Source organism: Hippichthys cyanospilos, chromosome 4, assembly GCF_059441005.1.
Source record: "Hippichthys cyanospilos isolate Australia breed blue-spotted pipefish chromosome 4, RoL_Hcya_1.0, whole genome shotgun sequence".
Lineage (NCBI taxonomy): Eukaryota > Metazoa > Chordata > Actinopteri > Syngnathiformes > Syngnathidae > Hippichthys > Hippichthys cyanospilos.
Window position 1 is genome coordinate 27,290,052 of NC_142372.1, and position 22,270 is coordinate 27,312,321.

The 22,270-nt window shown below is 44.5% G+C and overlaps 1 protein-coding gene across 12 annotated transcripts in view; it reads left to right on the forward strand.

Moving 5' to 3' along the window:
• Nucleotides 1–22,270, forward strand: part of vps13c (vacuolar protein sorting 13 homolog C) — a 101,917-nt gene that overhangs the window by 24,467 nt on the left and 55,180 nt on the right. For 11 of the 12 annotated variants that reach the window (XR_015865333.1, XM_088412761.1, XM_088412759.1 and 8 more), the window contains 28 exons: nucleotides 1–31; nucleotides 2,094–2,220; nucleotides 2,468–2,585; nucleotides 3,007–3,139; nucleotides 5,684–5,750; nucleotides 5,810–5,904; nucleotides 5,974–6,127; nucleotides 6,201–6,274; nucleotides 6,365–6,424; nucleotides 6,894–7,041; nucleotides 7,244–7,360; nucleotides 7,597–7,700; nucleotides 9,749–9,916; nucleotides 10,114–10,409; nucleotides 10,477–10,627; nucleotides 10,703–10,996; nucleotides 16,005–16,170; nucleotides 16,388–16,467; nucleotides 16,538–16,597; nucleotides 17,100–17,259; nucleotides 17,754–17,876; nucleotides 17,947–18,050; nucleotides 18,126–18,293; nucleotides 18,448–18,752; nucleotides 18,944–19,091; nucleotides 19,562–19,700; nucleotides 19,785–19,903; nucleotides 20,147–20,292. The exon at nucleotides 1–31 is cut by the window's left edge. Coding sequence is in view for 11 of the 12 variants with exons in the window: in XM_088412761.1 (XP_088268887.1) it covers nucleotides 1–31; nucleotides 2,094–2,220; nucleotides 2,468–2,585; nucleotides 3,007–3,139; nucleotides 5,684–5,750; nucleotides 5,810–5,904; nucleotides 5,974–6,127; nucleotides 6,201–6,274; nucleotides 6,365–6,424; nucleotides 6,894–7,041; nucleotides 7,244–7,360; nucleotides 7,597–7,700; nucleotides 9,749–9,916; nucleotides 10,114–10,409; nucleotides 10,477–10,627; nucleotides 10,703–10,996; nucleotides 16,005–16,170; nucleotides 16,388–16,467; nucleotides 16,538–16,597; nucleotides 17,100–17,259; nucleotides 17,754–17,876; nucleotides 17,947–18,050; nucleotides 18,126–18,293; nucleotides 18,448–18,752; nucleotides 18,944–19,091; nucleotides 19,562–19,700; nucleotides 19,785–19,903; nucleotides 20,147–20,292 (3,855 nt within the window). In the remaining variant the exon portion in view is untranslated. The remainder of the gene's footprint in view (nucleotides 32–2,093; nucleotides 2,221–2,467; nucleotides 2,586–3,006; nucleotides 3,140–5,683; nucleotides 5,751–5,809; nucleotides 5,905–5,973; nucleotides 6,128–6,200; nucleotides 6,275–6,364; nucleotides 6,425–6,893; nucleotides 7,042–7,243; nucleotides 7,361–7,596; nucleotides 7,701–9,748; nucleotides 9,917–10,113; nucleotides 10,410–10,476; nucleotides 10,628–10,702; nucleotides 10,997–16,004; nucleotides 16,171–16,387; nucleotides 16,468–16,537; nucleotides 16,598–17,099; nucleotides 17,260–17,753; nucleotides 17,877–17,946; nucleotides 18,051–18,125; nucleotides 18,294–18,447; nucleotides 18,753–18,943; nucleotides 19,092–19,561; nucleotides 19,701–19,784; nucleotides 19,904–20,146; nucleotides 20,293–22,270) is intronic. The other variant, XM_088412755.1, reaches the window with a different exon arrangement.

Below are 22,270 nucleotides of genomic sequence, written 5' to 3' on the forward strand. Positions count from 1 at the left end.
AGTCATCGTTGTCGACTTTGGAACCCTGCAGGTCAGCGTATGCACACAAATGTAAATACAGTGGGCACCCGGTTTACGAATCCCGTTTTATGTATTTTTCATCTTACGACGTGGACCGCTGCGTTTTTTTGTCCCCCTTTTACGCACAAACCTTTCGTCTTAGGAACCATCCAACATGTCGGTCAGTGTGTCCGCACTATTTTTTTCGCTTTGCTGCATCAACAAAAACATCTTTTCTCGTATGTCACGGAAACGCCGATATGCTATTCGTCTTATAAGGTCACCGTCACGGTCTCAGTCACGGTCTCAGTCATGGAGATGCTGATATGCTATTGGTCAATTAAGGTCACAGTCACGGTCTCGGTCATGGAGATGCGGATATGCTATTGGCCAGCGTCACGTCAATCACAGAAATGCCGATATGCAATTGGCCGAACGCCTTCATCTAGCTTGATGGCACAGCTGGTCGGTGTGTTGTGAAGACAAACTTTATCTGTTAGACATGGCTTCTAAAATTGCAAGTGGCGGTAAAGGACAAAGTAAGAGGATGATGACAGTAGAAACCAAGCAGGAGATAATAAAAAAATACGGAGGCGGCACATTCGTAGTTAACCTGCTAGTGAGTATGGCCTTAACCGCTCGCCAATACAATTCTCATGAACAAAGGAAGCTATGATAACAAACAAGTCTCCTAAGGGCAAGAGTTTCCTTGTCAGGGGATGGACCTCGGTCGACACCAAAATGGAGAGGCTTCTTCTATTATGGATTAAAGAGAAGGAAATCGCCGGTGATATGTTCTCGTTTAAGAAAAGTTCTCGTTTAAGAAAATAAATAAATAAATTCTGCGGGTTCGTCTCTGGTCCCCTCCGCCTCCACCCACCACCAGCTCAAGTCACATTACCCCGAAGGTAAATGTCATTCTTCCTTTGTATGTTTATGTTATTAAATTTAACTGTACAGTAGATTATGTTACTAATTTTTAATATGTGTAGAAAGTCGTGATGATTTTACCTAAGGTTTTTGCACGCGTTGCACGCATTCACTAATTAACATAGGTTTGGAGTGCCCGTCATACAATCAATTCGAGTTACTAGCCTAGCCGCTGAACTGATTAATTTTGTAACACGGGGGCCCACTGTATAAACAATGATGTGCAGTGTTCCCTCGTTTATCGTTTATTTGCGTTGCACGCATTCACTAATTAACATAGGTTTGGAGTGCCCGTCATACAATCAATTCGAGTTACTAGCCTAGCCGCTGAACTGATTAATTTTGTAACACGGGGGCCCACTGTATACACAATGATGTGCAGTGTTCCCTCGTTTTTCTCAGTTAACGGGGACTGGAACCTCCCCGCATAATGGGTTTTGCTACTCCCCTGACATGACATTTTTCATTCATAAAGTGGATGAAATGTGCTTAATAAAAATAAAAAACATTGCCTACCTTCCCTTGCCATGTCCGGTGATCTCCTAACCGTAATGCGGAGGCTGAACAGGGACGTGTCTCTTTTTGTACACAAACTTTTTTTTTTTTTTTTTTTGATGCACACACCAGAGCATGGTGTAAGGCCGCTTACTCTCACAGCAGCCCCGAGCACTACCCCTTCCCCCGCCCATTTCCCACAATGCAAGTTTTCTTATTGGGCCAAACCCGGCCTTCTTGTCTTTCCCTCATGCATCCGGTTACACCCCACCTCCTTCCCTCATTTGTATGTCTTCGCACAATCCTCTCACTCACAGCCAGAAGCACACTCACTGCCTATAAGAGTCATGAAGATTTGTTACTAAAACACCATTATACAATGCCATGACTCCGTTGATGTCGAATGATGAGCAGTGGTTCGATGCTAGTGCCTTTTGTTTGGGGCTGAACAAGACTGAGCATTAACAGGCTGTTAGACTTCTGCAGACTCCATTTTAGGACTGAGCGTGGGAGTGTTGTTACAGCTGTAGAGCTGTCTTTTAAGAAAAAAAAAAGCGAAGCAGTGAAGCCGCAAAGAGTAAAGCACAAAGTGAAATGTGTGTTGAACACAAGGTTGCAACAAAAATGTTAAGCTGATGCCTGCTAAATACTTCTTTTCGATGACACAGTTCAACAGCGACAAGAACGTGCGACCTTTCTCGTCATCCTTCTCGTCCCTGGAGGAAATCATGGACCGAGCGTACGAGCAATACAGTGTGCAACTGAGACGAGTGCAAGTACTCTACAGCAAGTCAGGTATGCCCACCCGCCCACACACAATTTGTAGTTTTGTCATTGTTAGGGTAGTCATAGCAAAAGTATGGCTTTTCATGGATGTGGTACTTCTTCAAAGCAGAAGTGCCGGTGCTGCTTGTAGGAATAGACTAAGTAAGAATAGTATCCAAACTATTGCCACTAGTAAGAGTCGTATTGTTGATAATGGGGGGTAATAAGTAATGATGAGAGAAGACCGATGTGGCTCATGTCTTGTTTGGGCGTCCAGGTAATGAGTGGAAGGCGTCACGCTTGCAGAATTCTTCTGGGCAGCACATCCTGCAGCCCCTGGACCTGACGTTTCATTTGTCCAAGTGCATGGTGGACAAAGATTCCCGGATGCCCAGGTGTGCTCTTGCCCTTCTACCTCACTGCGAAGACCTACTCACGACAGTAAAATCTAGCTCTTTCTGCGCAGCACCTGTTCCTTCTCCAGATTAACCCACTTTTTTTTTGTTTCGCAAAAATTAAAAGGGTGTTTTTTTTCCATACGCAGAGTTGACGAAAATTGCGCGTATTGTAACAACCATCGGCCTGGGGTAGCCAACCGTTCACCACTGATTTAGGGCAAACTCCAACCTCCTACCACATCACTACCACACTTTTTCCATATAAAACGCAACAGTGACAGGACATAAAGATAGATATCATATTATGAAATTAGATTCTCTTTGTTGTCGCCCGGCGCATAGTTGGGCCATCGTCATGGGTTTTGTGAGGGTTGGGACGGAAGCTCGCTCGACGTCTCTTGCTCTGATGCCGCCGCAGGTTGAAGCTTTGGGGCGAGCTGCCTCTGGTGCACGTTAAGGTGTCAGACGAGAAGATCCGCAAGGTGGTGGAGTTGCTCAGTAGTGTCCCGCTGCCCCGCTCGCCATCCGTGCCCTCCACGCCCACCGACAAGGTATGCCGCTGCCTCTTTTGCTTCATTCCTCTTAGGATGATCCGTGAAACTAACACTTTGACCGAATATGGTATTTTGTCTCCAAAAAATGGATAACTCATAGAAAAAACAATTTATTATTACAGGTCCAAAGAGGCATCAACAACAAATTAATAATGAAATTAATCAGTTGGGATTTCAACAAAGGCTTAATCCCTTTGTAGAATATCAAATTGGCCAAAACCTCAACTGTAAATCTTCTTTTTGGAGCAGACTGGATATCTTTTTGTTTTGTTGAAATAAGTAAAAAAGTTTATTTTTTCTTCCCAACCAAACTAGGAACTGAATTGCAAGTCATTTTCAATTTACGTGTTTTCTGGGCTATCAATTAAAAAAAAAAAAAAAAGACCTCACAGTGGATTTTTGTCTGTCTGTTTCATCTGATATATCTATTAGCATTGACCAATTAATCAATGATTCACACAGTTGATTGTAGCCCCAAAAAGAAACTAATTGTGTTTAATTACATTTCTACATTAGTACATCAAATCAATAGCCCTTAATCACCAAGGTCTCAAAGGGCTTCACAGGTGAAAAAAAGTCATACAGAGACTTCTTTTCATCATAAATACTCAACAGCATCCCGTGAACAAAGCTCCCAGAATGGGAAGGAAAAACTCAAAAACCCCAATTAGATAATAAGAATCCTTCATAAGGGACCACAGGTGAGAGGAGCCCTCTTTGAGGCTCAACAGGTTGAAGTGGATGCTCAGTATTTAATAAATAAATAAATAACACATTGTGCTCTATTAGGCAGGATTCGTCAAGTGCAAAGATGTCTTGACAGCAGGAGAAGCCATTGGGTAGGCTCTTCCTCACTGTCTGGCTGAGTGGGTTCATCCTAACAAAAGGAGCGCAGAGATAGTCCATCTCATGACCCGCGATGGTCGATTAGCGCAGGGCAGGATGGCGGTGTTCAAATCATCTCTCACCATCAAGTTCCCTCTCCAAACCGAGAGAAGGAAGCTGGAAGGAGAAGAAGAAAGCTGCAATCAAAATGCTTGAGTGTATAAATGTGCTTTTAAGTCAGGGTTTAAAGATTTCTACCGAGATGGCTGCTTCCATAGGTAGTGCATTCCAGAGTACTGGCGAGCGAATTTTTAGTCCGCGGGGTATTAAACAAACCAGCATGTTGTGACCAAAGTTGTCGGGGCGAAACATACGGTCATACTAAGTCGACGAGAAAGGAAGAAGTTCAACCGTGTAAAATAATTTATAAGTAATTAACAACTTAAAATCACATCTCAGGTGTACTGAAATCTAATACCGGTTGGCTAGTATTGGGGTAGTATGATCGAACTTTCTCGTCTTTGTCATGAGTCTCACAGCTGCATTTTGTACTGACTGTAGACTTTTGATGAAAGACATGGAAACTCCAGAAAACAACATGTTTTAACAGTCACAAACGTAACAAATGCATGAAATAATGTTTCAGCTAAGACAGAATAGGGCGATATTGCGAAGGTGAAAAAACGCTGTTCTTGTCGCGTTCTTAATATGTCTTTGGAAAGAGAGATTTGAGTTGAATATCACGCCGAGCTTTTTTGCTGAGCCACTTCGGGCAATAGTACAATCATCAAGGTTCAAAGTGGTATTCTTAAACAAGTGCTGATGATGAGCAGGGCCTGCGGGACACCACATAAAACTGAGATTCTGAAGTGGCATTGCCATGAGAGACACTAATAATATGATATATATGATGATATCTTGATGTTGGGATCCATGGCTAATTGAAGATCATTTGTCACTTTTATAAGGGCTGTCTCAGTTGAGTGATTGGCCCTTAATCTTGACTGAAGGAGTCCAAATATACTGTTATCATCCATGTAATCTCTAAGCTGTTGTGCTACAACTTTCCCTAGAATTTTTGCAATAAACGGAAGATGTGACACTGGTCTATAATTAGAGAGATTTTCAGGATCAAGGTCAGGTTTCTTAAATAGCGGTTGAATGACGATGGTCTTAAAAGCTTCTGGTACAGTGCCTGAGGAGAGGAGAGCGACATATTGATAATATTCAAGACACATGATCCTAAGATGGGAAACAAGTCTTTAACAAGTTTGCCTGGAAGCAGGTCCAGCATGCGGGATGTCGGCTTTGCTGCATTATCCAGGTGTTTAAGACACTCCAGCGATACTAAACTGGAACAGGGTTATCATGCTTTTATTAGCCTGACGGTCCAGACTAGCATCAGCAATCATAGTACCCAAGAGGGTATTTGGGGCTGGGTCTTTTATTTCGTCCATACATACCATTATTATTTGTACAGTGGTGCCTCTCGTTTTTAACTGGATACCTAACATTTGTAATTTGGATCTGTTGCCCATTTTCAGGCTATTGATCATATTTAGGCACGTTGGCCACAATTAGATGTATTGCCCATGTTTGGGCTGGTTGACTAATTTAGTGCATTTAGTTCTTGAATACATTTTGTCAGGTTGACAACATTGACTCGTGAAGCGTTTTTGTCTGCTTTGGGCGCATTGACCAGATTTGCTGTCGCAGGTGCCGACTGGGTCGCAACTGAGTGCCATCCCCCTACACTCCGGGCTCCTGAGCGTGACCGAGACGGGTAAGATAACAGTTCAGTCCCAGCACCAACACCAAACTGACTCTTGTTGGGCCCCTCAGATTCGGATGGCAGCGAGAAGTCGCCGGAGGACGAGCAGCGGCACTGGGCTTTGGAAGAGTTGACTGACCTTCACTTCAAGTTCGAAGTCAAAGAGGTACGCGGTGCCGGATTCATGGCATCGGCTGCTAACCGTATCCCTAATGGGTGGCGCCGGGGCACTTAGGTGCTGCTGGAGTTGACGCGGCACGCAGAGCGGGAGAAGACGGTACTCGCGCTGGGCATTTGCCAGCTGGGGGCCCAGGGCAAGGTGAGGACCTTCGACGCCAGCGTCAGCGCCTACCTGAGAACAATCACGTTGGACTACTGCGATGTGACCGGTCAGTAGGAAAGATGTACACGCTCATCTTTTTGCGGGAAGCCAAGCTAACACTGCGGACCCTTGACTTCCAGATGGCAGCCCTCTGCCCCTCGTCGGCTGCTTGGAGCAGGGCAACTGCCACCTCCTCAAGGTGGACTTTGTCAAGGTGAGTCGGCCGACATTCCCGAGCAACGGCGCTTGTGCTTACCGGCTCAAGGTGGCACTGTGTGTGCCTATTTTCCCCTTCGTGTCGCAGGCGGATCCTGGCGGGCCCAGCTTCCAGACCCTCTTCCACAACACAGAGCAAACGCTCAAGGTGGGAAGGCACGCACACCAAGCGCCCTTTGTGCCTCTTTGTACTGCTAGTGAGAAAAGAATAGTTCCCTACTGCAGTACTATTTCACCCCCATTACTACGACTAATACTATCCTAATAGCAGTACTGTTTAAATACCATCTGCCACCAATACTACTTCTTGTATTACTGATAAACCTGACACTATTTGGATCACCATAGTTGAAAATTCTTTGAAAGTGCTTTGTACTCTGTACTCCCGTAATACAGATTTCTTTGAGACAAATTTTGTCACATTGCTACTTGTAGTACTAGTAGTAGATACCCAACACCAATACTTGGTCTTGCTGCTCACGATTAGTTCCGCTGCCGGTGTATAATATTTACACACAATAATAGGACAAATGAAGTACACGAAAAAATTGTTAACCACTGGGGCAAACTTTCCCCAAAAAGGTCCTTGTCAGACGTGTGCCTCTGCTGTTTCCCAGGTGGAGTTTTCCTCCCTGGACTTTCTTCTGGACGCCAAAGCCTTGCTATCCACCATGGACTTCCTGTCCAGTGTCTTAACAAAGCCGTTTACCTTCAGACGGGATGCCGACGCCGGGAAGCCGGCGGATGCTGAGTGGGGTAGAGCAGGTGAGCCCCAGCAGACTTTCTGGCTTGCATTCTTGGGAATTGTGCCAGTTTTTCTGTTTTGTAATAAGGACAAAGTCAAATTTTTGCCTGTAAGTTATGTCTTTATATTGTGAATGCTGAAAGACCGAAGTTATTTTCTACTTTCTTCTGGCAAATTGACCTGGCTCTGATCAAATTTGGTTGATTGGTGCTCCGCCCCTAGTGTGGAATGGCATCAAAGATGCGGACGTGTTGAACTTTAAGCTGCTGGCGGCGCTGGGATGTTTCCACGTGGAGCTTTGCGACCATCGCCATAGCATTGCCGACATTCGAGTGCAAGGTAAGCGAAGACTCTGGGAGGCCGTCCCACCTGTTAGCAGAGCAAAAACCGCCGAGACCTTTAGGAGTCTGTTCACGTAGCTGGCAAAGGCATGCTAGTAGAGACACTGTCTTCTCCTGCCACTTTTGACTTGTTAATAGTTTGCATTGGAAGCACTTAACTGCACTAGTATGATCCCGCAATTTAATTTCATCTGCACCATTTTTGACGCTCGTCCCAACTTTGCCGCCCCACAGGCATGGATGCGTTGGTGCTGGTGCGGCCCCAGCAGACGGAGATCTCCGCTCGCCTCCGAGACATTGTGGTGACCGACGTCGACCCCCAGTGCATCCATAAAAAGGTGGCAAATTCAAATATCACTTGATTGTTTAAATAACTGCTTCATGGCAACCCCTGGGAGAAAAGGGAAAAGCCAGAGGGAGAAGAAAAATAAATAACCGCTTAATAGATAGTTGTCAAAAATGACGTGGTATGCAGTTTTTTTGTTGTTGTTTATTGTACGGAATAATTGGCTATTTATATTATATATATATATATATATATATATATATATATATATATATATATATATATATATATATATATATAACTGAGAGCATTAATTATTTATCAAATAATGTTTTTGGTATAATCATGCCCTCGTTGTTCAAAAGACATGTTTTGCAAACGCTAAAAATTGTGAAATGTTGAAATGTCTCTTGTAAGTTGTAGTGAAATATTTGTGATCCTTTTTTGCGGTTAATGGGAACCGGAAGTTTGATGCATCTGTATGTTGGTATCAGATTTTTTTTTTTAATGTGAAAACTAATTCTACATGACTGATTTTAGAGAAATATTACTGCAGTACGCATATTTATTTAAATCTTAAATTATTAAACATTATACAGTAACTGGACTGGTATGCCTTCTCTTCATGTTTTGGCTGTCACTCTGAGCCGCGGCCCTGCAGTTGCTTGTATGTCCAAATTAAGAGCAAGTAGTTGACCACACCTGATTAAAAGGCAGAGCTTTCACTTAAAATTCAAATTTATTACAAAAGGCAAGAGGATCCCAAAGCTTTCTTTCCTTTTTCGTTCGCTCTTGGCCGCTCAGTGCTCAAAACACGCCCCCCGCTATAAAAAAACAATAAAAAGTCCCACACTACTATTCTCACCTGACTGGCCAAGCGATCTCTCATTAAGTTCATGGAGCACGCCTACAAGACGCAGACACCAATGAGGAGTCGACTTTAACTGAGGCTAGTGAGTTACAACTACTGCCCTTATTGGTCGATTGCCGCAAAGTCAGGTGAGAACAGTACTGTACTATTTTTTTCTTTTTGGTCATTGTGGGGACGTTTTTTTTTTTTTTTTTTTAAAGCACTCGAGTGACTGAAAGTCATCGAAGAAGGAAAGAAAGCTGTGGAATCCTCTTACCCTTTGTAATAAATTGGAATTTCAAGTGTAAAGGCTGATTTTTAATCACATTTAGTCGGCTCTTAGTTAAACATACAAGCAACTGCGGGCCGCAGCTCACCGTGATCCCGACTAATACAGCCGAGACATGGAAAGAGAAAGCATAGTGGTCCAGTCACTGTATGAAATTGAATAATCTAAGGTAAATATGTGTTTTGCAGTAGTTGGACGTCCGAGGAGTGCCCGTAGCAAGTGCATTTAAAGACATTTTGCCTGGTTTGGCATGACTGTAGCATAATATAGCTTTTTTTTTTTTTTTTTTAACCAAAAAAATCCGGGAAAGACCGTCGGCACGAAAATCAAAGCGCGAAGTGGCAAGGGATCACTGTATACATGATTTTTTTTTCATTTTACGTATTTGGTATTTTGTTGTAAATTAACTAAACTGCTGTCATTTAAAAATGACAATTAGCCTACATTTTATTTCATTGAGATACTTCAACATTTTTTCGCTGCTAGCATTAAAATGTATTAGTTAAATAAAAACATCCAGTATATCCTGTGCAGTTCCAAAGATTTCAGAAAAATCAATATATAAACTGCATTATAAATGATTCCACTGAACATGAGAATTAAATTATTTCCCTGGAAATTGATTTTAGTCCACATTAACTGGTACTAGTAACATAAACATCTGCCAACCTATATTCCTAATGTTAATAAATCTTTAATAATTATCAATGACTTGTAACTAATTATTTAATGATTCAGTCAAAAGACCAAGATGAATTATTTTATTATGACAAAGTTTTGTATAAATGTTCAGACTTTTTAAAGCAAATGTGGCCCCTGGATCACAACATTCTGCAAATATAAGTACAAAATAATTGTAACCATTTGTAATGAATTATAACCCAACTGAAAAAAACAACAACAATTTTTGGAATATGTAAGATGTTTCTTTTATTGTCTTTTTTCTTTTCTTGTGGCATAGGCGGTGTCCATCATTGGGGAGGAGGTATTCAGCTTCAACCTGTGTCTGTTTCCCGGGGCCACCGAGGGGGACAACTACGGGGACACGTCCAAGGTGGACGGCAAGGTCACCCTGCGCCTGGGCTGCATCAAGATGGTCTACCTGCACAAATTCCTCATGACGCTGCTGGTTAGACAACAAACACAAGCAGACACAAAGATGGGTTAGCCTGGTTAGAGTAGTTAGCCTCGCTTGGGCTAGGCTGGTCTGGGCTTTTGCTATGCTTACGCAATAGGGCAAAGTGATCTTCACTCACTTGGTGATATGAATTGAATTGCTCCAAAAAAGAGGAACATATGTCCGATAAAGCATTTGGCCTCCCTTAGAATTTTGCGAACAACTTCCACACGGCCAAAGAAGCAGTGAGCGCAGCCACAGCACAGGCGGCAGCATCCAGCGTGCGGCGCTTGGCCCGTAAGAGTTTCCGCCTGGCCACGGATGTCAGGCTGAAGGCGCCGCTTATTGTGGTGCCGCAGTCGTCCTGCTCCCGCAACGCCATTCTGGTGGACCTCGGCCTCATCACCGTGTCCAACTGTTTCTGCCTGGTCCCTGCCCGGGGATTCTCGCTGCCCGCCGTGGTGGACAAGATGGACATTAGGCTCACACAACTCAAGCTCTCCAGGTAAGCGCTTTTTCGCTGCCCGCTGTGACGGAAACGGGACTGCTGCCGACTGTTCCATCCTCCGCAGAACCACCCTGAGGGAAGATTCCTCCGGGAGCCCTGACATTGTGATCCTGGAGCCCACCAATGTGGAACTTGCGGTCACCAGAAACATGGCCTCGTCCTGGTTCACCGAGATCCCGGGTGCGACCGTGCGAGGAGTCCTGCCCTCTCTGAAGGTAAGACCCTAGTAATGCTCGGGCTGAGTTCCCTCGACGGTGCCTCCACGTTAACAAACATGCGCGTCGAGCTAGGTGCGCATTGGGGAAGAAGATGTGGCCGTGCTGATGAAGGTTCTGCTGGAGAATGTCGGCGAGGGAAGTCAGGAACATCGCTGTGTGGAGAATGGCAACGGGGCTTCAGGTGACTGGCAAGTGCTTGGAGACCCCAAAGCCGAAACCCATTTGACCAGACCGCTCTCTTGGCCCGCAGGGAAGGCGATGCTCGGTGCGCAGCGGGTGGCGGCGGAGCCATTAGAGTGGGCTAGCGCTAACGGGGAGCCCTCGAACAACACTGTCAACGTCCTACTCAACTTTGACATCGAAGAGGTAAGAGAGCAGCGTGACGCGCCTTCATCTGATTAGCTCTTTGTCCTCGCAAACTTCTTTCAGCTAAGCTTTCGGCTAAGTCAATCCACAACACGTTTGGGCCACTTTCTGTGATCAAAAGACAACTTTCATCCCTTTATTCAAAAGCGGGACACCATTTCAAATTGTCTGTGAAAATAACATGAATCTAAGTTATGGCCAACTGGTTGTAGACCAACTAATGTTATTATTATACATGTTGTGTGTTGTCGCGAGGACTTACGAGACTGGTTGGTTTTTGATGAGCGGGAATTGAGTAATGGCGGAATAAACGAATCGTTAAGAAGACTACGTGTGCAATTTCCAATCCTTTCAATGGTAGCAGAGGATGGTTTCCAATTATGAAGTACCACCCACATTCGACGAAATCAGGCCATATGAGTGTTGGAAAAATGAAGTCAGCATTTGGAGACTGGTTACGGAGTTGGATAAGAAGAAGCAAGCGCTCACGGTGGCTCTGGGACTCGAAGGAAGAGCCAGGGAAATCGCGTTGGAAATATCCGCAGAAGACCTGAATAAAGATGACGGTATGGAGACATTGCTCACTAAATTGGACACATTGTTCTTACGAGAAGAGAAAGACCCCGCGTATGAAGCATACTCTTATTTTGATTCGATATCTAATGACAGTGCGGTTTCCATGGCTGACTATATAATCGATTTCGAGCAAAGATACAACCGCATGAAAAGGTACAATATGACTTTGCCTGACGCTGTGTTAGCATTTAAACTCCTCGATACGTCGTGTCTTGAAGAGAAGAGTAGACAGCTTGCACTTACAGCGTGCACGGAATTGACTTTTACGTCGATTAAATCAGCGTTGAAGCGGATTTTTGGAGGAAAAATCCCCGGAGTGGGCAACGGCAGTGAAGTTAAAGATGCAGTTTTTTTTCACCGATCAAAAGTCTGGAATGACTGATAAATTTAGAAGAAGCCATATTCCAACGCAGAGCATACAGCGGCAGCCGCAGAGCGGACAGCGACAGCCGCAACAAGGCACAAATCCACTAGACAAGTATGGTAAGCGGACAAAATGCGCCATTTGTCAAAGCACATACCACTGGGCAAAAGATTGTCCTCATCGTAGAAATGAAGTCAAGTTAACAGAAGACGACAGTGTGGATGAGTGTAACATCACACTGTTTACTAAAGTTACGACGGACTCTTGAGGTATTCCTAACTGAATCATTGGGTTCAGCCATTATTGACACTGCTTGCACACGCACTGTGTGTGGTGAGAAGTGGCTGGACAGCTACATCACCGAACTGAACCAAAGTCAAATCAGCAAGCTGTTGCAAACAGAACCTCCCAAGTTGCAGGCGTTTTAGATTTGGAGATGGACAAGTGGTGTGCTCAAATAAAAAAGTAAAAATACCTGCCAAAATTGGGCAAACAAAATGCCACATTGAAACCGAAGTTGTTCCAGCTGATATTCCTTTACTGTTGAGCAAAATGTCTTTAAAGAAAGCAGGTACAGTCCTAGATATGGAGAAAGACAGAGTTGTCATGTTTAATCAGCAAGTGCCTCTTGAATTCACTAGCTCAGGACACTATTGTGTGGATATCAGAGATGAAAATACAAATGAAAGCTGCAATGAAGGTGTCTTCTAAAGAAAAACGCAAAGTGCTCCTGAAGCTTCATGAGCAATTTGGTCACGCCTCTGCAGACCGGCTACATAGACTTATTCAAAGTTCTGGAAATACCGACAGAGATTGTCTAGCCATTCTGGAGGAACTCATTCACGATTGTGAAATTTGTCAGAAACATCGCAGGACAAAGGCCCAAGCCTGCTGTTGGATTACCCTTGGCGTCAGAATACAATGAGACAGTGGCAATGGATCTACACAAGCTCGAGCCTGGTGTTTGGTACCTCCACATCATCGACCACTTTACACGATTCAGCGCTGGAAACATTGTGAGGACCAAGAAACCTTCGGAGATCGTCAACTCTTTCATTCACTCATGGATAAGTGTTCATGGTGCTCCCAAACGGATCTTTGCGGACAATGGCGGCGAGTTCAACAATGAGGAGATTCGAGACATGGCAGAAAAATTCAACATTGAGACGAAGACCACAGCGGGATACAGCCCCTGGAGCAATGGACTACTAGAAAGACATAATATGACTTTGACTGAGATCCTTTTAAAGGTAAAAAAAGAAAATGTATGTGGTTGGCAAACTGCTTTAGACTGGGCACTTATGGCAAAAAACTCTATGATGAATGTGCATGGATATAGTCCACATCAGCTTGTGTTTGGACAAAATCCAAGCCTTCCTTCTGTTCTGATTGATAAACTACCTGCTCTAGGGAGCATCAATATGGGTAGTCGAGTAGGAGAACATCTATCAGCATTACATCCCGCTAGAAAAGCTTTTACAGAGGTGCTCAGAAAGAATAAAAAGAGCACTTCGCAAGCAGCTCAGATGTACAGATGAAAATTATGAAACAGAAGACAGAGTGTATTATAAACGAGCTGATAGTTCAGAGTGGAAAGGTCCTGCTGTAGTCATTGGTCAGGACGGAGCAGTAGTGTTCATCAGACATGGTGGAATGCTTGTCAGAGTACACCAATCCAGGCTAAATAAAATAAATGCACAAAATGAAAGTCAGCCTGCTCTGCCCTGTCTTCCCGAAAAGTGCAAAGAAAATGAAAGCGAAGTTCAAGATCAGGTGTCAGAGAGTTCTGATGATGAACATAGTGCTAATGGAGAAGAAGAACATTTTACTGACAACAGACAAACAGTTAGAGAAACTGACAAACAAACTTATGAGACAGTAACCAAAAGTGATGTAACTAGTGCTGTTGCTACTACTGATGTCAAATTGAGAGCAGGGCAAGTAGTCACATTTACCAACAAAAATGATGATACGCAACACACTGCTAGAGTTTTAGGCAGAGCAGGAAAAGCCAAGGGGCAGTACAAAAACTGGTACAATTTACAATATCTTGAACCTAATGGAAGTGAGGGACAAAAACGAGCGTTAAATATGGCACAAGTTGAAAATCTTCAAACAGAATGTGAAAATGCGGATGCTGATGTACTCGTTGCAAGAGATATCTCTTTTGATGTTGCTAAACAGCAAGAGATTGAAAACTGGAGGGAAAACGATGTTTTTGAAGAAATAAGTGACAGGGGACAAAGATGTGTTTCTACTAGATGGGTTTGTACACTGAAAGACACTTTCAAGGGAATTGTTCCCAAAGCTCGCCTTGTGGCAAGAGGTTTTGAGGAAGTCAATATTCATGAATTGCAAAAAGATTCTCCCACATGTGCGTCAGAGTTACTCAGACTGCTCTTAGCTGTGATATGTCAAAACAAATGGAAAATTCATTCCAATATTCCGATATTAAATCTGCCTTTTTGCAGGGAATGGAACTCTTGAGAGACATCTATATCCGTCCACCACCAGAAGCTGGTGTGTATGGTGTTGTATGGAAGCTAAAGAAATGTGTGTATGGACTTGCGGACACCTCCCTCTATTAGTACAACAAAGTCAAATACCTCAAGCTAAAGACTGGGGGTAAAATGTCAAAAGTTGACCCTGCAGTGTTCTATTGGCGGAAATGAGCAGTCTGAGGTGATAGGACTACTGGCGTGTCATGTGGATGATTTTTTTTGCTCAGGGTCAGAGCACTTCATTTCCACTGTTATCCCTGTACTGAAGTCTGTATTTCATGTGGGTCGAGAAGAACATGAGAGTCTTTCATATGTGGGCATGGACATTGTAACTGTTGACGGTGTAGTGCAGGTGCATCAACGCACCTACATTGACAACCTACAACCAGTTCCTATACTGAAAGCGCGTGCTATACAAAATGATGCTTCATTGAACGAATTGGAGAGAGACCAGCTGAGGTCTAAAATAGGACAAATTTTGTGGGTAGCAAAACAAACGACCTGATGTTATGTTTGATGTATGCAGCCTGGCATCAAACATTAAAAATGCTTCTGTTCAGTCCATCATTGAAGTCAACAAAATAATCCACAAACTTAAGTCAGAGAAGGTCACATTTAAGTTTCAGTATTTAGGCAACAATGATGACTTGAGTTTGGCTGTATTCAGTGATGCCTCGCTGGGTAATCTTCCAGATGGAGGCACACAAGGAGGTACATTGATTGCTCTCATGGGAAAAAATGGAAGATTCTCCCTACTGTTTTGGCAGTCTAAAAAAGTCAGGCGTGTGGTAAGGAGCACACTGGCAGGAGAAACACTTGCCATGTCAGATGGGATTGACGATGCACTGTTCCTGGCTACACTCTATTCTGAGATTACTACTGGAAACCCTGACCTCAAACCTCTTCCTCTCATCTGTGTCACAGACAATCATTCCCTGTTTGATGCTCTTAAATCCACAAAACAAGTCACAGAAAAGAGGCTCAGGTTAGAAATCAGCAGTATTAAAGAGCTTCTACAAACTAATAAAATCAAAGAGGTACGTTGGTCAAATGCAAAGCTACAACTAGCTGATTGTTTAACGAAAAAAGGCGCTTCAACCCTCATGCTTTTGAAAGCCTTAGAGGAAGGTGTATGCGCACATTGAAGCGAATTGTTTGTGGCTGTTGTTAATGATGTTCAAACTTGTTGCCCTGTTATTTGTGATGTTCAATGTTGTTGCTCAGTTATTTTATTTTATTATTTTGTTTTGTTTTAAAGAAAGGGGAGATTGTTATTATTATACATGCTGTCGCAAGGACTTACAAGACTGGTTGGTTTTTGATGAGCGGGAATTGTGTAATGGCGGAATAAACGAATCGTTAAGAAGACGATGTGTGCAATTTCCAATCCTTTCACCTAACATTAAGGTTGCTCAATCATTTGTAAAAAGAAGAACCACGTGTAAATTGATTGCTCAATCATTTGTAAAAAGGACAAGCATGTGTGTAGACTGATTAGATTTTTCGGAGCAGCCCACGCCGGAACCACCGGACAACGTGCTGACCATCAGTTGTTGTTGCACTGTAGGTACAGCTGAGCCTGAAGAAGAAGAAGACGGTGAATTGGGAGATGGAACTTCCTTTCCTAGAGTTCCACCTCGGTCATCTGGGATTGGAGACCAAAGTGAGAAAGTACGACACCACTGCCACTACGTACATCAACAGGATGAAGCTCACCTGTCTGGAGTTCAAAGGTAACAGTGATATCTTGGTACCTATGTCGAGGATCTGCGCCGTTCCTCCTACGTCAGAACTTTCCCTCCCGCTAACCTGGTTGTCTAGCTCCCCAACCGAGCTAACTGCCTAATCCACAGCCCTGTCTTACAAAGCTAACCCAGCCGTCTTCTATTTTACGTACCCGCCTTGTTTTTGTCACGGCTTCTTGGTTCCCACGCCGACGATTTGGTCCAGATGCAGGCGGAAAGCCTCTTTGTCTAGTCAGCTCGTCGGCAGAGCCCGGAGCCGAACTCCTCAAAGTCCAGTACTTCAAGGTCAGCATGTGGCGCAAATTATCCTCGCCTTTTGTCTGGATTTGCGCTAGCATTTTTTATACTTTTTCAGACTGATCGCCACGCTCCAAACTTCTCCAGCGTGTACAAGAACACAGAACAGATGATCAATGTGAGTCTAAAAGGGAAATGTCATCCAGCTTCCCATTCAGCAGCGTTTTCTGAAAGTCCTCACATAATTTTTGCTAAAGTGATGTCCACGACGACACACTCACCGTAGTCCACAAAAATGAAATGAGGTCAACTGGACTCTCGCCAAATAGCATTTGGGGCAAAAACCAAGAAAAGTCCGCTTAACTACATTGAGTTTCCACCAGACCTAAATGGCAGGCAATGTTTGGATTGTCTTGATCAGCACTTAACAACTTCAGTCCTCGACCTCTACCGAGCCACAATGTTTTGGGTGTCAGCCTCTGACACAGCTGATCATATAAATCAGGTGTGTTGGCGGTTGAATACATCCAAAACAAGGCGAATTGGTGCCCTAGTTGCTGACCCTTGCTCTAAATGTAGTTGTGGGGCGGTGCTTGTGAGAAGTCAGGGAAAGGCAAAGAAAGGCAAAGTTTGAAGCCAATCGCAACAGGAACACGGTGCAACTTGTCCTTGTCCTGCAGGCGACCTTCACCTCCCTTGACCTCGTGCTGCACGCGCAGGCTCTCCTGTATGTTACCAACTTCCTGTTGGGGGCTCTGTCTTCTGCCGGCGGACTGGAATCTCTTGAAAAGACGCTCAAGCCCAAAACTGAAGAGGGCAAAATAGCGGCTGCCAAGTCCAGTAAGTCCGCCGACGCGCATTCCTCCAGAGCTGTCTATAGGGACCTTTATGTTCACAAGCTGACAACAAATCAACTCCGCTGGTGCCATTGAACAACCATTTTCTTTTGTTTGCTTTTTCAGGGTCAACTTTGTTTTTATGCGATGTGCTTGCTTAGGCTGCCACTTGAAAGTTACAGTAAAGCTAAAGTTTAAATAAAAAAAAGAAAAAAACAAATCATATGCTGTGTTTTTAACCAAACCACATCACTTTATCTTAGGAAGGACCTCTCAGCTGAATTGTAACACACAATGTGAGCCTTCAGATACTGGTTCATGGAACTTGGATCCATATTGCGGTAAAATCAAAGTCTCTGTCATTGATTTATTCTGAATTGATGAATCAGTGACGGAGACTTTGATTTTAGAGAAGCAAAATCAGCTCTGACAGAGAAGAAATGTATTTGGTGACTGCTGAAAGTTGTGAGTTGTGTCACAGATGCACAACATTTGCAGGTAACCCCTGTGCATCTGCTGAGCGTGATGAGATCATCAGTCTGAAGGTGATGGTGGCTCTGGGGGCCTTCAACATCCTGGTGTGCGACCAGAGCAGCAATATCGTGGACCTGAAAATCCAAGGTAGTGAGGCCATCCTACCAGCCCCTGCCGGACTCCTTTGGCTCCTTTAAGGACTCGCCGCGTCCTACAGGTCTTCATAGCTCGCTGCTGGTGCAGGGACCTCAGACTCACATAGCGGCATGCCTGAAGAACTTTGTGGTCCTCAACGTGGATCCCGCCAGCATCCACAAGGAGGTGGGTCAGCCCCAAATTGTTTCCCGCCACTTGGAGAGTGAACCTGACCGCTCGGATCTGTTGACATTTCTTTAGGCCATCTCCATCGTGGGGGACGAGGTGTTCAGTTTCTCCCTGAGTCTGACTCCCAACGCCACAGAAGGCTCAGGCTACGCCGACACATCCAAAACAGACGGACGGGTCAAGCTGAAGGTGGGCTGTATCCAGGTGGTCTACCTGCACAAGCTGGCCATGGCCCTCTTGGTGGGTGTTGTTCATCTATATAATGTGCAGTCGAGCTAGCATGGCTAACCCATTGACCTACTTACTGGAAATACCCAAGCTTCTCGACAATTTGCGACTCTCTCTACTCTTTAAGTTGATCTCATCTACTTAACTGTCCATCCACCTCATTCAGAACTTCAGCAATAACTTTGAAATGGCCAAAGCAGCTGTGAGTGCAGCCACGGCTCAGGCAGCGGAGCGGGCGGCGTCCAGCGTCCGGGACTTGGCTCAAAAAAGCTTCCGTCTGTCCGTGGACATCAAGCTGAAGGCCCCTCTGATCATTATCCCGCAGTCGTCTGCCTCCTACGATGCGTTGCTCATGGACTTGGGTCTGATCACCGTGTCCAACGCCTTCTCCCTACTGCCCGTGGACGGGTGCCCTCACCCAGCTGTTGTTGACAATATGGACGTGCAGCTCACGCAGCTCAAACTGTCCAGGTCGGTCACCGCGCGTCGCTAACTCGGGAACCTGTCCGTCCATCTCTTGCTTCCTTCTTCTGCATCAAAGCACGCTAGCCTGGGCTCATGGGGTAACCTGCACGATCAACACACCGTTGTTGCGGTGCTACTAGTTGGCGACGTCGGCAAGACTAGCACCAGAATGTAATCTCAGGTGTTTTGTTCATCAGGAACTGTTTGGACCCTACTTCAGCAGGACGCTCCAGTGAGCTTCTAGAAGCGGTCAACCTAAACCTGCGGGTTAACAGGAATTTGGCCGCATCCTGGTACAAGAAGATGGCTGCTGTGGAGCTGGATGGGGACCTTAAGCCAATGAAGGTGGGAAAGGATCGTGGAATAAGGATCCACTCTTTGGATAAAGTATGATCTGTTTCAGAACAAAGGAGTTGGCATTTCACTGATGAGTTTTAGGGGAACTGTCTGTTCTGGTAATAGGCAGGAGTCTTTTCAAATGTTTAGTCAATCGCGTGTGTGAGGATGGTTAGGGGTATTGATAGTAAAATGCCTTCAACAACCACAAAGAGTCTAGTTGTTCCAATCTTTAAAGATGACTGTTACCTGGACGACCAACCAACACAAGAGATTGTGAACGCTTGGCTAAAGTTGAAGATGAAGACTTCTGTACTTCTGTATTGTAAGATGTGGATACCGTTTTTGACAGCTGTCTCAGAGCGTCTCCTCCCACCAAGTAATGGTCCTTGGCACGAAATGTGCTTAAGCTAAGCTAGGTTAAGCACTTGCTAATGACCTGAAGACTCCACAAGAACATTTTTATTTGTGGCCTGTAGGTGGCACTGAGCCAGCAAGATCTGACTGTGCTACTGAAGATCTTGACAGAGAACATAGCGGAAGCCCACACCCTGCAGCCAAGTGAACTCGGTCCGCGAACAGGTCTGCAGCTTCGTCTTCCCGCGGGCACTCAGATAGGTTGGAACACATCCCCGCTTCTCCACACTTTATCAAATTGTTTGGAGTTTACAGGCATCTACGGTTTTCTCTTTTGCATTTCAGGAGGTGCTGACAAGCAGGTGAACTTGGATGAGTACAAGGATGGAAATGCAGAGTCCGTCAAGTTCAATTTCAGTATTGAGTCTCTTGGATTGGTTCTGTTCAAAGATGAACCCAGACAGGTTGGTGCACAACCTTTGATCTTTTCTCATCCTGAAGGAGAAGGTCTCTCAATGAAAAACCCTTGGAAAAGTTGATCTTCAAAAATCCCACCTGACACCAGCTTTACTTGATCTTTTGTTTCAGCTCAATCAATAATTGTCGTCTTGTAACCCCGGAGTCATTTCATTAGCCTCTGTGCTCCAGGACGCTGGTTTTGCTTGTGGCCTGCTTGACAGGCATGTTTTCTGCAATCTTCTGACCAGGAGAATTGCTGTCTGGGTGAGTTTGCCCTCCACCTGCTGAAGGCCTCCGGGAAGCTGCAGAACAACGGCAGCATGGAGTTCAGCATCATCTTGACGAACTGCACTTTGGATGACCAGAGGACAGGCGTGGACAGGGTCACCTCCCGGTAAGTACTGGCTCGGCACCTTAGGTGGCTTAAGTAGGTCGTCCGACATACAAGAGGTTCTGGTCTAAACTTCGGCTTGTGAATAAATCCCATGCTACTGAGGCAAAAATCAAAACCAGTCTAGTAAGATCACGTTCGGTTGGATGGAATATCTGTTTCGGGGAGCAGGCTCAGTTTCATGTAAAAAAAGGATAAGCACCCAGTTCAGCATGCAATAGATGTGAATCCGGATCCTGGAGGCGAGTAGGGCTGCACGACTATGTCCAAAATTATTTGGGCCAATATTGAAATCACGATTATTCATCATGTTTGGTCAAACATGTCTATTTACTGTACTTTTTTTAAACAAGTATATGAGTATATTAACAAGCCTACCTTAAAACCAAGCACATACTACAACAGCAGGCCTGTAACAACACCCACAACACTTAAAAGTTTTTTTCCAAGGAAAAAAAAAACAGTACAAAAGTACCAGACTCACTCGAAGTGCGTATGGATGTCAGCAGTCAAAATGTCATTTTTGGCCATTTCAAACCCAATTTATTCCAATTTTTGTCAATCGGATTTTCCAAAATGGGTCTCATTTGACAGCTAGCAAGGTATATATTAGGAATCAGGTGAGAAACTCAACGCCATTTCACTCTGATGCCGATGGGAGGCTGCTAAAAGTATCAGAATCACTCGAAGTGAGTATGTGCAGAGGTTTTTGTTATGCAAACATGTGGGAAACATTGCCATCTAAAGGCTTTTAAGGTGGAAATCTTGGGAGCTCACCCACGAAGCCAACTTCAGCGCCGTCATTACGTTCCACTCTCTCAGTTGAGGCTGCTGCTGAGGCTTGGTTTTATGCTTGACGTGTGAACGCTCCATGCAGAAAGAAGACGCATGGAATCTCGCCAGCATGCATTTTGTCAGCAGTCAGCCTATATTCTGCCAGTAAATAGTCAAGAGCATACAAACAACACTACTTTATAACAGAGGTAGAGAATTCTAGTAGATTAAAACGAGTGAAGCTTTTTTTTTTTTTTTAACAGACTCTTTATCTCTCTCCAGCATGCATGCTCGTCAGGAGTTGTTCACAATATTTAGGTCGCTGTAGTTCTTTTCAGCCGAATCATACAAGTGTTTGAACCAATGAACTTCGATAAGCAATATTTTGTCCACCGTGTAGTCTGTGCGGGAGAACGTCCGGAAGGTACGCGTTGCAGAAAATCTGGCCCGCGCAGACTCCACACGAAGGGGTGTGGTTGCTGAAATGACGTCATTTGACGTGTGGAGCCATGCGGAGTTTACATCAAGCATAAACCAAGCATGCTGTGTTAGTCAAAGTCAAGTTTCAGTCAGGTTTTTAGGTTCAGGCAACCTAGAACATTTAATAAACAACAAAGAAGAGGAAGACAGGAAGGTTTTCTTTCTCGCGAGGAGAGTGGACAGGAACCTGATTTTCTCAGATCTGATTCCGGTCTGTTTACAGAACCTTCCCACTCCCTATTAATTCATTTGGGTTGGCCCTAGGTACAAAAGCCATTGCTGCCGGACTTCCGGTGGCACGCTAGACGTGATGGAAGCATAGTTACGGAGCTCCGGGCATTAGCCGCAAATTTAAAAATAATTTGAAAGTTCACTCCGCCGAAACATTACTAATTCCCCGAGTTGGGATAAAAGCAAGAAAAAGGGATACGACCTGCGACACTTTGGTGATCGGGAAATCGAAGGAGAAGCTGAGGCCGGGGACAACATAACCCAAGATGGAGCCCAGAAAGGGAACGAAAGTTTGGCATCATTTCGCGAAGTTGTGAGTGAAGTCATGACAACGGGAATGGCTTTGCTTCAGGCAGAGTGGGAAAAAAGAATTTGTCAACTTCCGTGCATGTTTAAAAATAAGTTGACATTAAAAGACAAATGGACGAGTTCACGGGGGAAGTGAACCAAAAGATTCCCAAAAGCTATGAGCCAAATTGAGAGGAAAGCCAAATGT